The 17,663-nt window shown below is 50.4% G+C and overlaps 1 protein-coding gene across 1 annotated transcript in view; it reads right to left on the reverse strand.

Annotated features, from left to right (window-relative positions):
• Positions 1-2,093: 2,093 nt before the first annotated feature.
• NMT1 (N-myristoyltransferase 1) overlaps positions 2,094-17,663 on the reverse strand; it is a 30,474-nt gene continuing 14,904 nt past the window's right edge. Inside the window, exons 3-12 of the mRNA XM_045526794.1 lie at positions 16,723-16,867; positions 11,350-11,468; positions 10,353-10,444; positions 9,010-9,126; positions 8,043-8,213; positions 7,102-7,210; positions 5,059-5,229; positions 4,302-4,469; positions 3,182-3,319; positions 2,094-2,446 (exon numbers count right to left, since the gene is read on the reverse strand). Coding sequence (XP_045382750.1) covers positions 2,426-2,446; positions 3,182-3,319; positions 4,302-4,469; positions 5,059-5,229; positions 7,102-7,210; positions 8,043-8,213; positions 9,010-9,126; positions 10,353-10,444; positions 11,350-11,468; positions 16,723-16,867 — 1,251 coding nt within the window. The 3' untranslated portion in view covers positions 2,094-2,425. The remainder of the gene's footprint in view (positions 2,447-3,181; positions 3,320-4,301; positions 4,470-5,058; positions 5,230-7,101; positions 7,211-8,042; positions 8,214-9,009; positions 9,127-10,352; positions 10,445-11,349; positions 11,469-16,722; positions 16,868-17,663) is intronic.

The following is a 17,663-nucleotide window of genomic DNA, read 5'->3' on the forward strand; positions in this document are numbered from 1 at the left end:
TTCAGGCCAGCCATGGTGCCACCATACTGCAAGGCTCCTGTGGGGAGGCCCTGAACCCCACGATGGCACTCTCTGACCTGAGGTCCCAGAAGGGGTTGAGTGATGAACCCAGGGGCTGTTTGGACAAAAACAAGACTAACAGCACCCCCCGAGCCAACTCCTGCAGACCGGGTAGGGTCTTCACGATGAGCAAGAGTCCAAGGAGCAGGCCATCTGGTTTTGGCAAGGGAGATGCCGGGGCCTTTGCTAGGAGATCTGTTTCTTCCAGACCAGCCACCGGGGCCTCACCGTTTCCATTCCACAACCTGGGTCAACCAAAGCAAAGCTCACTCCACAGATACGTGCAGCCCAAATCTCAAGAGGCAGTTCAAGCAGGGACCTGGCCCAGAACTGATCCAGACTAGGACAGGGAGCCTTTCCAAGTTCCAGGTCACCCCAAGGTAGGAAAGACTTGGGCACTTTGTTCTTTGATATCCTCAGAGGTCTGGACAGGGTGAGCCACTCTTGGGGCGCCGTGTGTGCCTGTTGTGAGGCTGTAAAAGCATGCCCCTGCCTCTCCGACTCCGCCTGTCTGTGGAATGCAGTGCGCATCTTGCTAAGAACAGTAGCTTCTTTGGTCTGGATATCTTGGAGTCAAGGAGTCAAAGGTTAGCCGTGATGGCTAGTGTCTGCAGTTTGCAGCACAGGAACAACTGTGAGAAGGGAGGCCCCTGGAGGCCTCTGATGACAATCCGCCACAGTAGGGCTGCTGGCTGTTAGCAGCAGCCTGCAGAGAGCGGGCAGCATTCCCACCGGTGCCACAGCCCCCATCCCAAGCACACAATTTCCTCCAGCTTTGGGGACTCCGCAGAGTTAACCTCTACTCTAGCAAACCACACCAAAACCCACAGCCTGAAACAAACCCCTCTTGGCCTGTAGACAGTTGCTTCAGTTAGTGCGACAAGGCTGAGCCTGACCTCCTGGCTAAGGCTTCATTCCTGTACAAGCCGAGCGGTGAAAGCAACAAGGAAACCCCCCATGTCACACATCACGCTGCCCACCCATTCGCTTCCTCCTGGAGCAAAAGCTACACATAGCCCTGCATATGGGTTGCTGACAACTCTGCAGCCCGATCCTCTTCCCCAGGCTGAACTGAAGAATGCCAACACGGACAGCCATGTGACCAGAAGCTTGACTACTTTTTGGGAAACCGGCAGCACTGATAACCACCACCACCACCACAAAAATCCACAAAACGGCATCAGTGACAATCAGACTCAGACAATGGCAATGTGAAACCCTTTCTGTTGCCAAGTCCAGATCTGTCTCTAATCACCATTTCCTGCTGCCACTTGCAGGCTGTGTCTTAGAAAGGAGCACAGAAATGGCTAATGGGCTGGAAGGCACAGGCCAGGTGGCTGAAGGGGTCTGGGCACTGGCTCCATGCCGTCTCTGCCCAGCCACCCTGGGGACACCCAGGTGCTGGCTCTTTGCTCTAAGATGAGCTAAGCAGGGCTTACACTGATGTGGTCTTCACAGGTCCCAGATGCTACCAGGAGGTGCAAGGGCTCCTTCGCACCGCCTGTCACCCCAGGCAGTGGAAAAGCAAAATCACAGAGGACTCATCCCTATAAGGTTGGCAACAGCTGGCTAGAGAGCCCTTTTAAATCAGTTGGCAGGATGACGTCCTACAGGGAACAGGCCAAAGGGATGGAAGGGACTCAATCAATGAAATCTGTGTCCACACATCGTCCCCGTTGCTGTCTCAGAATGCAGAAAGGCCTGGCCCTGCAGCGATCAGCCTCACCCGGGAGCTCGACCTGCCACTCTGTGAGGTCTGAGCCTGTTCCACCTTCCCTTCCTTCTCAAAACCAATCACTCCAGCCGATTCAGAAGGGGACCTGGACAAGGCCCCCTAAAGCCTCTTTCTCCTTCTACCCCAAGAAAAGTCAATGCCTCCTTTTGGAGGAAACAATTAACTGTACCAATATGTCTGTCTGCCACTATCCTTGGGTCCTAATTTTGAGGAATGATCTGGATTCAGATTTTCATTAGAGACCAAACATCCTTGTACATTTGGAACATGAAAGATAGTTAAAATATTTATATATATATAATATATATATATACTTTTATTATTCACCCGTTAACTCCATAATATGCCAATCACGAGCTAGTTTTCAGCAGTTACATTCCCTTGATCACGGCTGCATGAGGATGTGATTAACTGGAAAACAGGGAGACCAGAGACACAGCCAAAGGTGACGTCACGCAGCCCACGCCATTGCAATACATTGTCAAGTTCGCTGGCGGTTTGGTAAAGCCGGTTTAGCTCTGTTCCCTTTGCCAGGGATTCTCACGTTTGTGAAAATTGGACCAATTTGTGGGGTTCCATTTCCTGGTTGGAATTCTCAGTGGCTTTATCCAGAATCTCACTGCCGACTGGTTATTGTAGCACCAGCCCCACCTAGAAGAGCCAACAGGGAGAGGCAGAGTTGAGTTGACAGTTGCCCTAAGACACTCCCACTCCCCCTAGGCCTGAAGTTCCAACTGACCGAGCCCGCAGTAGCACCGGTGCCAGGCCTCCACTCAGCCTCCACGCCAGGGTCCACACATCCACCAGACCCTCCCAGGCAAGCAACACTCAGCTTCCCAGGACAAGTGGCTCCAGCTCACCTGTCAGAGTTTTGTAAATGCTGCCCTGTGGCGCTAAGGAGGAAGAGCTAAGTGCGTGGCACTGGGATCAGGGCATCCCAGGGCGGTAGCCCAGGAGAGGAAACACTCGTCAGATCCTCCGACCCTAACCTCCTGGCTACCCGTGGGCAGCTCCACTCCCACAGTTCCCTCAGGCAGTGCGAATGCTCGGCCCAGCCAGATGAGGCAGGCCAGCTGGTGGGGAGAGAAGCTGGAGACAACCTTCCAGCTCCTTTCCTTTGGGGAAAAACTCGGGGAGGGGGGCAGGGGGGGGAACCTTCTAGTTCCCATGTGGCTCTGGGACTGTCTGCTATCCTCACACCAGGTGCTGAAAGGGGAACACAGACCTGCTGACCTGGCCATCAGAGGGAGGCACTGTCAAGGGCCCAACACCAGGTAACGAGGGCCTAGACTGTTCCAGTATCCCTGACCCATGACCCTATTTCTGCTGGAGATACCAACTCTCTGAGCCAGGTGGGTCCAGACTCCAGGTGCTCGTGGCACGTACCTTCTCTGCCCCCATGCTGGGGCATTTCCAATTGTAAAGGTAATACTGCAGGTTGCCATCCCCAATGCCAAACTTGAGCTTCTCCAGGAAGGTTTTGTTCTCCATGAGATCCAGTGCATTGAACACGTCAAAGCCTTTCTGCATGGAGGCAGGGAGAAACACGAACAGGTGAGGACAGGTGAGCGCTGCCCTGCCTTCCTGCCCGCTTTGCTATCATATCAAAACCGTCCTTTAGGTGGCCACAAGAACAAGGTTTCTTCAGAAGCTCTGCTGCTTCTGCCTTACATCCAAACTCCAGCCGGCACCCAGCTTTCCAGGTGCAGTTCTCAGGACACCGAGTGCTACCCCTCCAACCTGGCCTATCCTCAGTGTCCCTCTGAGTCACACTTGTGTATTCAGTGTCCAGGCCACTGCTCTTGCTGTTCCTTTCTATGCCTCCCTGAAACTCTCTAGTACTTTCTAGTCCTCTCTAGGGACCAAGCCCTGAGCCCTTCCTCTGAGAAGCTGGCTCCTGTCAGCTACTTGGCATCTGTGTTGCTTCCTTACTCCACGGACACCCCAACTCTCAGGCCCTCGGTGAGCACCATGTGACTGTACGGCACCTGCTCCTAAATCTCATCAACTGGGTCGGAAGCTGTCACAGGGCAGGGATGGGCTTGCCCACAGTGGGCTGGGCTGGGCGCAGGAGGTCACCAGAACCACGATGAAGGACCAATGACCTCTCCGCCCCAGCCTCGCTAGTCAGATGCTCCAGTGACTCACCATGACAGAGACCAATCTCCCCTTTCCCACGCCGGGCAAGCTGTGAGGAGAACCCCTGTACTCCCAGAGCAGGCCTGGCTATTCAGGCTCCTTGGCCACACCTTCTTGGCCACACCTCCTGTGAGAACGAAACTCACTGAAATAAATCAGGAGGCCTTCAAGGCCTTCACTATGTCTGGACGCTCCTCTCCTCCTCCTAGTTTTGAGGTTTTGGCTGAAAACTGTGGGGACACTGCCTAAGTGGAGTGGGAAGGAGAAGCGGGCTCAAAGCCTCCCAGCCCCCTCCTGGGAGCTACGCTTCCCACTGCTGCCCTGCCCTGCCCCCATGTCTCTGGAGACCCTCCAGCCTGCTCCTCACCATTTTGGCGAGAACAAGGGCGTCGCTCATGAGGTCTAGAAGAGGGGTCTGGGTGTGCACGTTGTAGAAAGAATAAGCAGCTTTTAGACTCTTGTGGGTTGGATGGTTCATGATGGTGGAGGGAAGCGTATAAAAGCTCAGGAAATCCGTCACCTCTCCATTTGCATTCTGAAGGGAAGATAATAAAGAGGCCATGTCAAGCATGCACAGGGGCACTGCAGCCGGGAACAAAATGTTTTCTCTTACTCCCATGCCACCTTCAGGCAGCTCTGCCCTGCCAGACAAATGGGTGGAAATGGCAAAAGGATATGTAGGGAGGAGACACACTGGCTAAGGGCACCTGAGAGCAAAGCCAGGCTGACCATGGGCTGAACCTTTAAGCCCTTTTGCCCAGCCTGGGCACTGCCAGGGACCCTCCTCCTACAGCTCACATCCCCCCAGACTGTGTCTTTGATGTGTGGCCAGCACTGGATTTAGCCGGGCCAGGCAGGGGATCGAAGGCTCGCTTGACTGGGACAGGCTCGATTCTCTCTATTCTGTTATCAGAGGTGGGGGCAGGGACAGGAGGGCTCAAGACAGGCCCAAAGGGCATCTTTCCAGCAAATGCAAGATACAATGTCCTGTGTTAGGGAGGACCAAACACAGGTGGTGAAGGAAGCCTAGGGTACCAACACTCGAGCCCTGGGAACCCGGCCACTTCAGGAGGATGCCTCTCTGGGAACGAGCCAGAGGCCCCGCACGCTGCCCCCCGACTTACCTCCACCACGAAAGTGTCAATGATATTCTCCTGGGGGAAGAACCAGTGCTCTACCTCCTCCTGGTTCATGACTGGCGTGAGGTGAAACTGCTTCAAGTACCTAGTGAGGAGCTGGTGCACTACTGGAATGTCCTTTTTTTCCATTGGTCGCAGCCCAGCTGTCTTGGGAGTCTGGAAGGAAGACAGAAGAGGTGGCTCAGGCGTGCTGATCACCCTAGATCTATTCACCCAGGTCCTCAAGAGAGAACCCTTAATCATCCTCAGCACCTTTGGCACCTTCCTCCCACCCCTGTGCCTGTTTGCTCAGGGTAGGTCCCGCCCTGGGCTTTCTCCTGGCCCTTCCCCTCCCAGTCCAGGCTGTCATCCAGGCTCCATTATCCGCAGGGCCCCAGGCTGTCTTCCTAAGAAAACACACCCATCACCCCCTACCCTTGTTTCAGCCTCCCAGACCTAGAGCACAAGACCTTCCACCCTCGGGCCAGTTGGCTATTCTAGCTGTACCTTCTGTCCTTTATCCCAGAAGTTCTCAAAGGGGGACAATTTGCCCCCCAGGGTGAATTTCCTCTGAGCCCTCACAACCTTGTCACACTGAACTACAGCTGATGTCTTCCTACACTCGCTGGTCTCTCAGAGCGCCTCACAGACAGCCCAGGGCCAGCCAGGGTCTGTACTGGACGCATGCTTTGTCTGCTCACCCAGACGCCACTGCACTGGTAGTGGCCCTGACAAGACACTGCTGCAAGTTACATTCAGAAGAAAAGCACCCAACTCCCTCCAACGTCCTACCCCACAGCTGCTTTTCCTAGAAAAATGCTTCAGTGGAAGGAAATCACATGATACTGGCACCGAAAGAACATCCCCCAGGGGCTCAGACACGTAAGGGCGGGGCCAGGCCAAATCTGCAGTCAGGGTGGTGTCACAGTTTATTGGCTTCAGCCTCTGCCCAATATAACGCTTCCCAGCACAGGAAGTACTTTCAAAGCTTCAGTTACAGGTCTTCCAGCCTCCAAGATTCCTTGTCAATCCTTGTCTCTCCAGGGAACTCATACTGACCCCTCTCTACATGGCGGCTCCCACAGCGACCCCTCAAGTCCTGACTGAAAACACAGGCATGCTGGGGTTCTCATCTTGACATGGGGAGACCCACACATTCTTTGAGACTGCTGACGGCCGCCCATCTAGAACGCAGGGCAAACCTGCCATGACAACAAAGTGAGAAGGCAGCCACCAGGGCCCCCCAAACCTGTTTTACAGCAGTGTCTAACTGCACTGCAGCAGTCTCTCGAGATGGGACACTTATGACCCCAATCCAATGGATTAGCCTGATTCCCAGGTGACTAATCCTGTTTGGTGGCTCAGGGACCATGGAGGGCAGCCCTCTTATCAGCTGGCTCCCGTAACTGTTTGGACTGACAGCCAACAGGGAGTGCTCGGAGGAAAGAGGAGAGATTTTAAGAATCCCTACCTTGGGATGCTGAAGCCAGGCATAACTGAAGAACAAGGAGCGCTGGTTTTGGGAAAGTAGGAAAACTGAGACCCCAAACAGAAACCGGCTCACTCAGGTTGCCCAGTCCTTCGGTGCCAAACCTGGGCTTCCCTCACAAGCTCAGGTCACCCCCCTCCTTTGCCTGACTTGCGGAGAGGTGCAGCAGACACTCTAGTGTCACTTGCACTGGGACCTGGAAAGTGCTGCCGTGTATATGAAGGTACAGTGAGTGAATTCATCTTTCTATTTATGCTTCACTTGGGCTAAAATTACAGAGACTAGGTGTTCTCTGAGCCTATCAACAGATGGCAGGGAACTAGCCCAGGTGCAGACTCAGGGGAACCGAGAAAGTCAAACTAAAATAAAACCCTCGCTGTAGATAACAGGAGCAACAGAAATAGAAAGTATAGGAATCTGGAAACAATGAGCAGGTTCACTTTCCTGGTAAAAGAGATGCCGTCTCCCCACTTGAAGCCCTCCCTGATTCTCTTCTACTGACAGCAAGGCTGTCCCGACCACCCTCCGGCCCCTGCCCCTCGCCTCCAGCCACCACTGGCCTCTGGCAGTCGGTAGAGCTTCATGGTACGCTGCATGGTCATATTTCTGCTCAGGTGGGAGAACTTCACTTCAATCAACTTCCGTGGGTTTAGGGACCGATGCCAGTACCTGTGGGGACACAAATGTCCTATCCTCACGACTCTGGCCATTAGGAGGACAATGGCAGGGAGATCTCCAGATGGCCAGCAGGTGGCGTGAGAGACCTATGCACCCTGCTCCCCAGCTTCCCCTTAGTGAATGCAGAGCTGCCTCGCCTTCTGGATTTTCTTTCTCCCTGTTTTTCTTTCTCAATTTCAAAAAGCCACTCTTCTGCTATAATAGTTGTCTGGGGAGAACAATCCTCACCCTGAGAATCAAGTCAAAGGAAGAGTTAAAACCATGCCCAGAAGACTGAGGCAGACGTGTTCACCCTCCTCCCTCCTCTTCTGCATTTATACCTGGTGTTTCTACTTTTAAAGGTCTCTAGGCAGAGATTATTCAATTGTTTCAAACAACTTCCTAACGCAGAGGCTGTCCTTGGATCAAACAGGGATCAGACACCTTCTCTTTGGCCCACATAATAGTCAAAACAAAATTGGGCCACCCATTTAACACTTTAGGATGTTTCCCACAACAAAGTCCAGATTTGGGCTCGTCCTTAAAAACAAAAACAAAACCCCCAGCAGACCGACACCCCCATATCCAAATGCCAGTGACAAGCAAATGCTGAGAATGGCTCAGCCCTCTGGACAAGGCAGGCACTCTCCAGGCCGCCATCCCCACAACCCTCTCCCTTCAACCCCCACGCTCCCCGCCTGGCTCCCACCACCCACCTTACCAGACACTAGAGAAGCAAGGTGTTCAAGGGCATGCACCCAGCCTAGGGCACAGTTGTGACATAAGCTCCTAACTAGAGCAGGGGCACCAGTATTTCCAGGACTTTACAGGAAGAAATTTTTACCTGCAGGTGCCAACAGGCTTTGGTAGTACCACACCGGCAGTGTAAACAGCTTGGAAAATGCCCTCCAGGTGAACCCGCCTGGTTATCTCTCGGATCAGGACTGGAGCCACCCTCTTGGAGCGCAGCTTCTTGTGTACACACAGGAAGTTAATCTCCACCATCTTCTTCTCTCTGAAGAGGGAGGAAAAATACAAAGACGGTAATGGTAATCCCAAGCATGGGAAGCCAAACCTGGGAGGGCAGGGCCTCCAGCACAGGTACGCATTTTGCGACACCTGCACTCAGCACTCAGCACCAGGACTCACTCCCGCTCCTCTACCAGCTTCGTCCAGGCGAGGAGCCTGCCTGGCCACACCACAGCCTCCACTTCTAATGGAGAATGGGAATGAAGCAAATGCCCTTGTTTAGAGGCACCACCAGCATGTCCTTAATAAATTCCCAGTAGTGGGCTGGGGAGCCCCCACTTTAGCATGCAAGGAAGCAGCATAGGGAACCCCACAGAGCAGGCCAAGGCTACTCTAGGGTTTCAAGGGTTCTGATTCCCCCAAGAACACAGCCCATAAGCCCTGAAGACTGTGGCAGATGGTTCTGACACTTCCAGGGAGAACGAAGAGCAGAGACTGAAGGCCCCAAGGACTATCTGAATCTGGGTCGCTGGCTCTGGCCCATTTCTGATGCTGCTCAAGTACATCCACATGCAAATGGTACGGGAGTTCAAAGACGAGCCCCTGCTGAGTGGGCACACTGGGCTCCAGGTGGGCTCCTCCCAGCCCTGACCACAGACAAGGGAGCCAGCTGCAACTCAAGTGCAGAACAGGTGGCTCCCCTATGATGAATTTCTATTCCCAGCACCAGGTGTCCTCCCTTCCTGAGACCTTCTCTCTGTCATGCGAGGTTTATGTAGCTTTTTTCTTCTCCCTCCCAGACCAAGCAGCATGGTGGTGACGTGGGGGTTGCGGGTGCTTACGTGTCATAGACATGGATGTTTGCTGGGATGGCGCTAATAAACCCAACCAGTTTCCGACTTGAAACCACTCGAACCCCGCAGTGCCACTGGGGGAGCCAGCCGGGTGGCCGGAGAGCCCTGGAAAAGAGACAGGGGCCGGGGCTGTGGTGCTGCTTGCCGGCTGGCTGGACAGGCTGTGTGGGTTCCACAGCCAAGTCCTAATCTGGCACAACCACCTCCCTGAGGGTTAAAAGCCTAATTCTCTTCAGGGCCAAGCCCTCCTGGACACAAACAAATCAAGCCATTGCCATCTCTGGCTACTCAGCCCACTGGCCTACTTACTCAGCCAATGCAAGGCTGTCACACTGAGAATTCTATGCCTGATCTGATTTCTGTGTGTTCATTTTGAAAGCCTGAATCAGGGGACTGACCTCTCTGGTTCAGAGACCAGGGGGTTCCATGGCTGGGAGCTGACTGTGGCACCCCTGGGGCTCTGGTCTCCTGTCTGTCCTCTGGGTATCACTCCCCTCCTTCTGCTTACAAATTATTCCTTTCCCACCCCTCTCAAGTAGTCTCTCTCCATGTCATGCCTCTACCTTCCTGGATATTAAATGTGGCTCAGGCAAGTGGAAGGCTCAGCCAGGCCAGGCCATTTCCATACAACTGAGCACACTCAGGAACTACAGAGAAATGACCCTTTTTTTCCTTTTAAATCTTAGTGGGTCTCACCCCTCCTATACATTTCCCTTCTTGTGTAAAGTCACCATACAATATATGATCTTTTCTTCTGCATACCAAGTCTACAAAGGTCTCCCTCACTCTGTCAATCTATCTTAAATAAGGTTTCAGTTCTAAGCACCACTGAAAGCAAGTCTCCTTCAGATGCAGATCTCAAAAATGACACACTAATTTGCCATTCAGAAGTTGGCAGGGATGAGGCCGGGCGCGGTGGCTCACGCCTATAATCCTAGCACTCTGGGAGGTCGAGGTGGGTGGATTGCTTGAGCTCAGAAGTTCGAGACCAGCCTGAGCAAGAGTGAGACCCCCTCTCTACTAAAAACAGAAAGAAATTATCTGGCCAACTAAAATATATGTATAGAAAAAATTAGCCGGGCATGGTGGCACATGCCTGTAGTCCCAGCTACTCGGGAGGCTGAGGCAGTAGGATCGTTTAAGCCCAGGAGTTTGAGGTTGCTGTGAGCTAGGCTGATGCCACGGCACTCACTCTAGCCCAGGCAACAAACCAAGACTCTGTCTCAAAAAAAAAAAAAAAGAAGTTGGCAGGGATGAAAACTCTGGTGTTCCATGGTGGTTCTGCTCTGTGCCTTGCCCTCAAGAGCCTTAAGAAAGCCCTTACAACTTACCATAAAAGAAATTCTGGGGAATAATCAAATCGGAACATATTGTCATCATCTTCCACATAGTTCTCATTCAGGAGGGTGTATAGTTCTTTCAGCTGCAGAGAAATAAGGAGCTTACTTAGAGGTTTAGAGGTGTTCTGCCAGGTGGAGGACCAACTCCAATACCCTGCGGCTCCAGGCTTTTCAGAAGGACCAAGAAAACTACCAAAACCTGTGTCTAATCTCACAGATCTTTTTCACTCCGGGCATGGCAGGCACTCTTTTGGAACAAGCACCCTAGCTGTAATAGGAGAGTAAGCCACCAAGGGGTAAAGTGGCAGACCAAGAATGCCAGGTAGCTAACCAACCACTCCATCAGTCTGCTCCGCCAGCAGTAGAGAGCCACTGGGCTCTACTGCTGTGACGATGCTCTGGAGAGATGACTCTTGGGACTGGCCAAGGAATTACTCTGAGGAGAGTCGCTGCCATTTCCTACCATGTTTGGTTTTTATCCTCTGGCCCAAACAAAGGCCTTTTGGCATTTTTCTGTCTACCCAGCTATCTCCATCTCCTGGCCCAAATTTGGTATTAAAAAATTCTGTTCGCATTTTCATCATTTCTTACAGGGGAAACAAATCCCTCAGGTCAAAAGAAGAGGCTCTGGGTGCTGGGGTGGACAGGGGAGAAGAGACTCTCATTTAGCAGTCCCAGCTCATCAGTTAGGAGACAGACTAGAAATCAGACAAGGGAATAAATGAATGAATGAACAAAAAATGAAAATGAGTGAAAAAAGGAGGAGCTGCAGAGACTAACTCTTAACCTGCCAGAACAGCCAAGTGCTATTTATGGGGAGCCTTGAGCAGGCCCCAGGAAGGAACAGATGGCGGACTGTTCAGACCCTGTAGCTCAGCTCTCAAGAGTCTTGAGGAGGCCTGGCGTACCCGCTGTCTCGGGATGACTGCAGGGCTTACTATGAAAATGGTATCCAGTTGCACTTGTAACCTGCCAGGGGCCCACTCACCACACCACGGTCCCCCAGGTCCAAGGCATCCCAGGTGAAGCCCTGGGGCAGGGTATAGGGCTCCTGGCGGATGTTGTCTTTGTCAGGTTCCACGGGACCGTGGGTGTTCACCACTTCGCCTGGAAGAAGAGCACAGCCATGAGCCTCACCCTCTGCCTCCTAGGGGAGAGAAAGGGCTCAGCTCAAAAACTGACCAGAGCAAATTCCTCCTGTCCCTAGGAGCCCTCCATCTGAAGAACATTCTGTGCTTGGCAGCTGCAAACCATCTCTCCAGCTACCCTGGCCCCTAATTGAGGGCCAATTCACAGCAAAACTTCAGAACAATCACTAGCATCCAAGGTGGTTCATTTTTTGGAAATCCTTTCAAATCTCCCTTGGGGTACTGAATGACAAACATTTATCTTTACTAATTTGGCTTCCTGCCTCCTAGTTGGTGTAAAAAGTGCCGGTTGGAACAGGCCAACCGATCTGGATGGATTTATAGGGAGTTGCAACAAGGCTGCTTTTGTGTCAACAGCAACAACAATGTCCTGGGCCCATTCCTGAACCAGATGATGGCTTCTAGGCGCCAGGCTCAACTGTGGCCCTGCCAGCCTTGGCTTTCAGCAGTGTGGGCCAGTTAACGGCTACTGCCAACTCAGGACTTCAGTGTTTAGAGTCCTACAAGTGCCTTTAGACTGAATCTCTGAGTCTACACAGTGCTGCCGGGAAGTCACCCACCGACCTGACATCCCCACCCTGAAGAGCATGCCCCTCCTCTGTGGGAATTTGTGGGGAGCGCTGGGGAGTGCTTGGGAGTGCTCAGAACATACAGCTCCCAATTCCTACCCAGAGCTAAATCAAATCATACTCATTTGACAAATGTGGACAAATTAACCACTTAATTTTGGCCATTGGAATTATTTAGTTTCTACAATTCAGAGCTCATTCAGGTTCACAGTCTTCACAAGGGACCCACTCAGTATAGTGCTCCTAGCACAGGGATCTGCATACATACACTAGGCACTCAATTCATGCTTTCACTGACTTTTAGACTCCTGACTCAAATATTTCATTCTAATAGGTAACAGGCAGCTCTAGACCTTCCCAGAACGTATCCCTGGGGCAAGTGTAGTGGAAATGGCTACACTGGGCTACAGCTGAGGACACCACCCCCAGGACTGACCATCTCACTCTCCTCCATTAGACACATCTGCTGAACACCCACTGCCGCGTCATTGACTGTGACGGGCACTAGGATACAACCAGGTCCCTGTTTTCACAAGACATAGCATCTTCGGGGGAAACAGTAAATAAATGAGTCATCATCCAAATGCTAAGGCTCAAAAACTGGAACGTGCAGGTAACAATAGAGACACATAGCAGGGAAGCATCCAGCTACCTCTACTTATAATGCGACCCCCCCCCCCAACAAGTTTGCTTAGGAGAGAGGTCATATTTTTCTCCCCTAGTTAAGAAACTGACCTTCTAATTTATTTACAAAGTAGCCCTTGTGAATTAGTTTAATATAAGTCAATCTGCCATGTATATAAAAAAATTTTTTGAGCCCACAAAACCAAGGGCCAGACCTTATAGTCTTGTCTAGGTGCTAGCCAATTTCCCATCTTGTATTGAATTTATACCTTTTCCAAAACATACTTCAGAACCTTTAAATCTTCTCATTTAGGCTGACTGCCAGGTCCTACATGCAAGAGGCATTTCCACTCACTTTCTCCTTCACCAAGTGTTCACTGAGTCCTAGAACGTGCCAGTTCTGTGACAGGAGCTGGTGAATGAAATGGACACAGGTCCTCTCACCATCATAGACATCAAAGAGACAAGCAGGCAGGCAGGCACCTGCCACCCAGCATGGCATGGGGCTATGAGAATGAAGCATGGGCTGCTACAGGACCTATGTGTGCACGTGTGCATGTATGTGTAAGGGAAGACTTATCAGAGGAAAATACAAAGATAAGACATCAAGGATAATTAGGAATCAGCCAGCGGAGTGTGTGGGCAGGGAGGGTGTGCACGAGGGAGCAGTACGTGTAAAGGAAAGGCCTGGAGATGAGGGGGCGGAACTGAAACTAGATGAGGCAGGAGAGGAAAGTTGGGGCCAGTCACAGGGGGCCTTCAAGCACCATATTATTGAGGCCGAACTTTATCCTTAGGGCTATGGGATATCCTTAATGGATTTTTAAGGGGCCAGTGGGGCATGTGGGAGATATCTTCAGATCTGCATTTTACAAAGAGCACTCAGGAAGTGCTTGTCAACTGACTCTAAGCGAACTTTTATGCAATATTCAAATGGTATGTATGTCTTAATCTTACTTTTATGCAATATTCAGATGGTATGTATGTCTTAATCTATCTTTTGATAAACCAGCTCACAGGTTATCCTAAGACTCTTTGATATCTGCAAGACACAGCTGACAAATCAGAGTTACAGGAAACACTGAGAAAGCAGCAGCCGCTTTTAGCAGACTCCCACTCTGGAGTGCCAACGAAGCTGAGAAGCAGCCCAAGCCCCTGCACTGTCCTCATCCCAGTGCCAACACCCAGGCTTCTGCCTGTCCTACTCTGGGGAGCGGCTGCCCTCTACCTTTCATAAGAGCTCTTGAGCACCTCCTGCTGAGTAGGTGCAGGAAGGCTGCTCTGCAGAGCACCGAAAGAATGCAGCCAATCCTCTCAAGGCCACCACCAACCAGTAACCCACTGAGAAGGACACTTGGAACTTGCTTTAAAAGAACTTGGAACTTTAAAGAAAACCCTGGACTTCCAATGGGTTTCTCTCTGTACACTCTGCCCCCCTGAAATTCTTTCTCTGCCCTCCAACATCAAGGACCCAAAACTAAACACTGTGGTACAACTGTGAAGGACTTAGGGGTAAAGAGGATGAGATTTGGGAGACAATAAATGAAACAAGAGAGAGGGAGAAGAGAGGGGAAGCTTCTCTCTTGGACCCACAGAAACCAAGTGAGTCCACATTCTCCCTTTGAGAGTTACTTTTTAAACTAATTTGAGAGTGGCCAGATCCCAACCCACTAAAGTGAGGCAAAAAAGGATCCTACTCCCCCCGACAAGAAAAGGAAAGGGGGTGAATTTAAAAAGAATGATGCGTAGCACAGTGATGCATGCCTAGCTACTTGGGAGGCTGAGGCAGGAAGACTGCTTGAGCCCAGGAGTTCCAGTTCAGCCCAGGCAACATAACAAGACCCCATTTCTTTAAAAAAAAAATTAATCAATTAATTTTACAAAATAAAAGTAAGTCTGAAGAGGGGGATCAAATGTTCATTTGGGGGCACAGACTAAAACATTTCTGCTTAGAAGGCCTTTGAATGGTGAATCTAGGACAATTTTAAACTTCTAAAGAATTGTAGGTCTCTTTAGTGGACTATAATCTAATTAGAAGGTCCCAAGAAGGTGGGGAGTGCTGTAAACACAGTACACTTGATACGCAGGAGTTTTACAATCATTTGTCTCCCATTTAAGTGGAAAAAAATTAAGGCAAGAAGCTGTAGATGACACCACCCTAAGGATACTCAGAAGCAGAACTAGGGTGACACCTCAGCCATGCAGACTCACTTATGCCAGGTAAGGAGGCGCTTTCTGCAGGCTGACTCACTGAGACAAAGGAATCCTTAATTTGGGCTTGACTGACCATGAACCTAAAGGCAGACTGGTCAGGTGCTCAGGGCAACCACTCTTCCAAAGTCCCAGCCCACATGCTGTACAGAAGGAACGTCCAGAAGTAAAACAGAACCTTGTTCCACCTTCCTGACAGTGTCAGGGCCACTGTGAATAACTGTGTGGCTTTCTCAAGAGCTTTTTGAGAACCAAACTGGAGCACTTCCTGTATTTACAGGTGAGACACAGAGGCAAGCAACAAAGTGTTGCCAGGCTGAAGAGGGAAAAAAGCCCATTAATCCCAATTCCCGTCTTCTCCAGGTCCTATCATCTATGAAGAATGGAGCAAGGTTACCCATTCGCAAATTCCTAATGAAAAAATAAAATCAAACCCAAACTCCAAACACCATATGAAAACGGGGCCAAGATGTATGGCAGCCACCTCAAAATGCCTCTTTATGGATTTCATTCAGAGGCAGAGTATGTGGCCCTTCATATCCTCCCTGTTCCTTACTGGGCGTGGTCACTGGGTCCCTACCCTAGTGGCAGCAATGCTGTGACCCAGTGCCTTCTGGAGGGCTTAGCCAGTGGGCCTGGGACCTGGAATCAGCACCACTCACATTCACCTGCTTTCCATCCCCCGTGGGGACACACTGCCTCAGCTTGCTCCTGAGCTGTGAACAACCTGTCCAAGACCTGCATCTGCTCTAGAGCAGAGCTTCTCAAACTTTCAAGTAGACACAAATCTCCTGCAAGCTCTGATTCTGAAGGTCTGGGAGCAACCTGAGATACTGTTCCTCTACAAGCCCTTAAGCAATGCCCATCCTGCTGGTCCATGGACCACCCTGAGCAGTGAGGTTCCACACTGCATGCACCCCACTGCTATAGGTGGAGCCCCTTGGCCACAGCTGCCTTCCTCCCCTCACTAGTCTTTGGCCCTTCCCTGTCCAACCCTCCTCATCCCCACCAAACATACTGGTCAAGTCTCACTGTGATCCTGAAGGGAAGCAGTAACATGGACAACTTGAAGGTCATTTACATCTGGTATTGGAACATGTTTTTCTCGACATACTGTCTTAGCCACACGGGAAATACAAATTTGGCCATCAGTGGGTCCAGATTTATGATGCAACCATTCCAGAAACTTTTTGTCAACCGCAGAAGGTAGCCATCAAGGTTGGGTGTCACTCAATCTTGGCAGGCACCTCTAACTCCATTAGGTCCAGTCTCTTCTAGAATCCATTTAGACATTCTGCCTGTCCCAACCCTTTAGGAGTTCATTATAGCTTTTTTCAAGGGGTGCTGACAAATCCTACACATGGTATTCCAGGTGTTAGACCATCACTGTTAAGCAAAATGTGAAATTCCTTCACATTTAGTAAGCATGCACTGGCTGTGAGATAAAGGGAAGAGGCTGTGGACTCTGCCCATTTCAGGATTCAACATTTGTCCAGACCAACAAGACAGTTCCTCTATAAATCTAAATGGGAAGACAGACCTCTGGGCAGACATCCCCACTCATCGTGTGCCAACACATGATGGACTAAAAGAATCATTATTTGTTCTCAGTGTGTGCTGCTGTGAAACGATAAGGTCTCTGAACAAGTCTTTTTTTATGCTGCATTTAAAAGACTCTCCTCTAAAAATAAACACCAAGGAACTCCAGGACTCTATTGCCCTCCCTCATAAATTCAGGGTGGAACTCCCACAGAGGCACAGCTGAGGCATGTCCCTGGTCCTCAGCTGGGGAAGAAAGCACATACATACCCAGTTTGGGGACGGGCTGCGTATCCCAGAACTGGTAGCTTCGCTTGCTAGCCTCCTCCATGGTTTTGGCAGGTCCCTGACCCACTGAGAACAGCTCAATGGCCTTCTGTATTTCCTGGATCCTCTCTGCTGGCAAGGAGTTCATCTGGGCAAGACAAATTTGGGGAGAAAAAAGGCCCATTATGTTGGTAAGACTTTGGATTAATTATGAGTTCAAGAGTTAAGGGGTGCAAATCAAAGAAGGGGTTTGGTTCCTCTGTCCTAATCCCAGAGGTCATATGTTCTTGTACAACAACTGGAGAAAGAGTGATTGACCATGGAACTCAGAATACACAGATGATGGGTCGGTGCTGCCTGCAGGGTTTCTCCCCTTATTTGTCTCGTGTTGTTTGATGGCAAAAGTAATACAAGCTAGTGCAAAATTTCAAACAATGCAGAAATGTACAAGACATATAGAAAATAAAAACCCAATAAACCCATCCCTCAAATATAATCCTTGTCATCGACAGTCTTCACTTAGGAGGATGAAAAGAGGCAAATATTATAGAATTTCAGACTGACTTACATCCAGGTTCCAAACACACACAGCCACTTTTCAAAAACTAAAATTGGATTGTATAATATTCTTCTACAAATTGCTCTTTAGACACTATACCTTAAACACCTTTCCAGGTGGGGACACATTCTAACAACCAAGTCTATTGTATGCATAAACCACAGTATATTCAGGCAGTTCCCTGCTGATGGGTATTTGGTGATTTTGTTCTTCAGTTTTACAAGCAATGCTGTAATGAACTTTCTTATCCATCTATTTTTACTCACTGGGATATGTATTTTTGCAGGATAAGCTTTAAGAAAGAGGCATGCTGGGTCAAAGGATATGCAAATTTGAAATTATAATATATATCATCAACTTGCTCTCTAAAATTCACTGATACTTG

The sequence above is a fragment of the Lemur catta genome, chromosome 15, assembly GCF_020740605.2.
Source record: "Lemur catta isolate mLemCat1 chromosome 15, mLemCat1.pri, whole genome shotgun sequence".
Lineage (NCBI taxonomy): Eukaryota > Metazoa > Chordata > Mammalia > Primates > Lemuridae > Lemur > Lemur catta.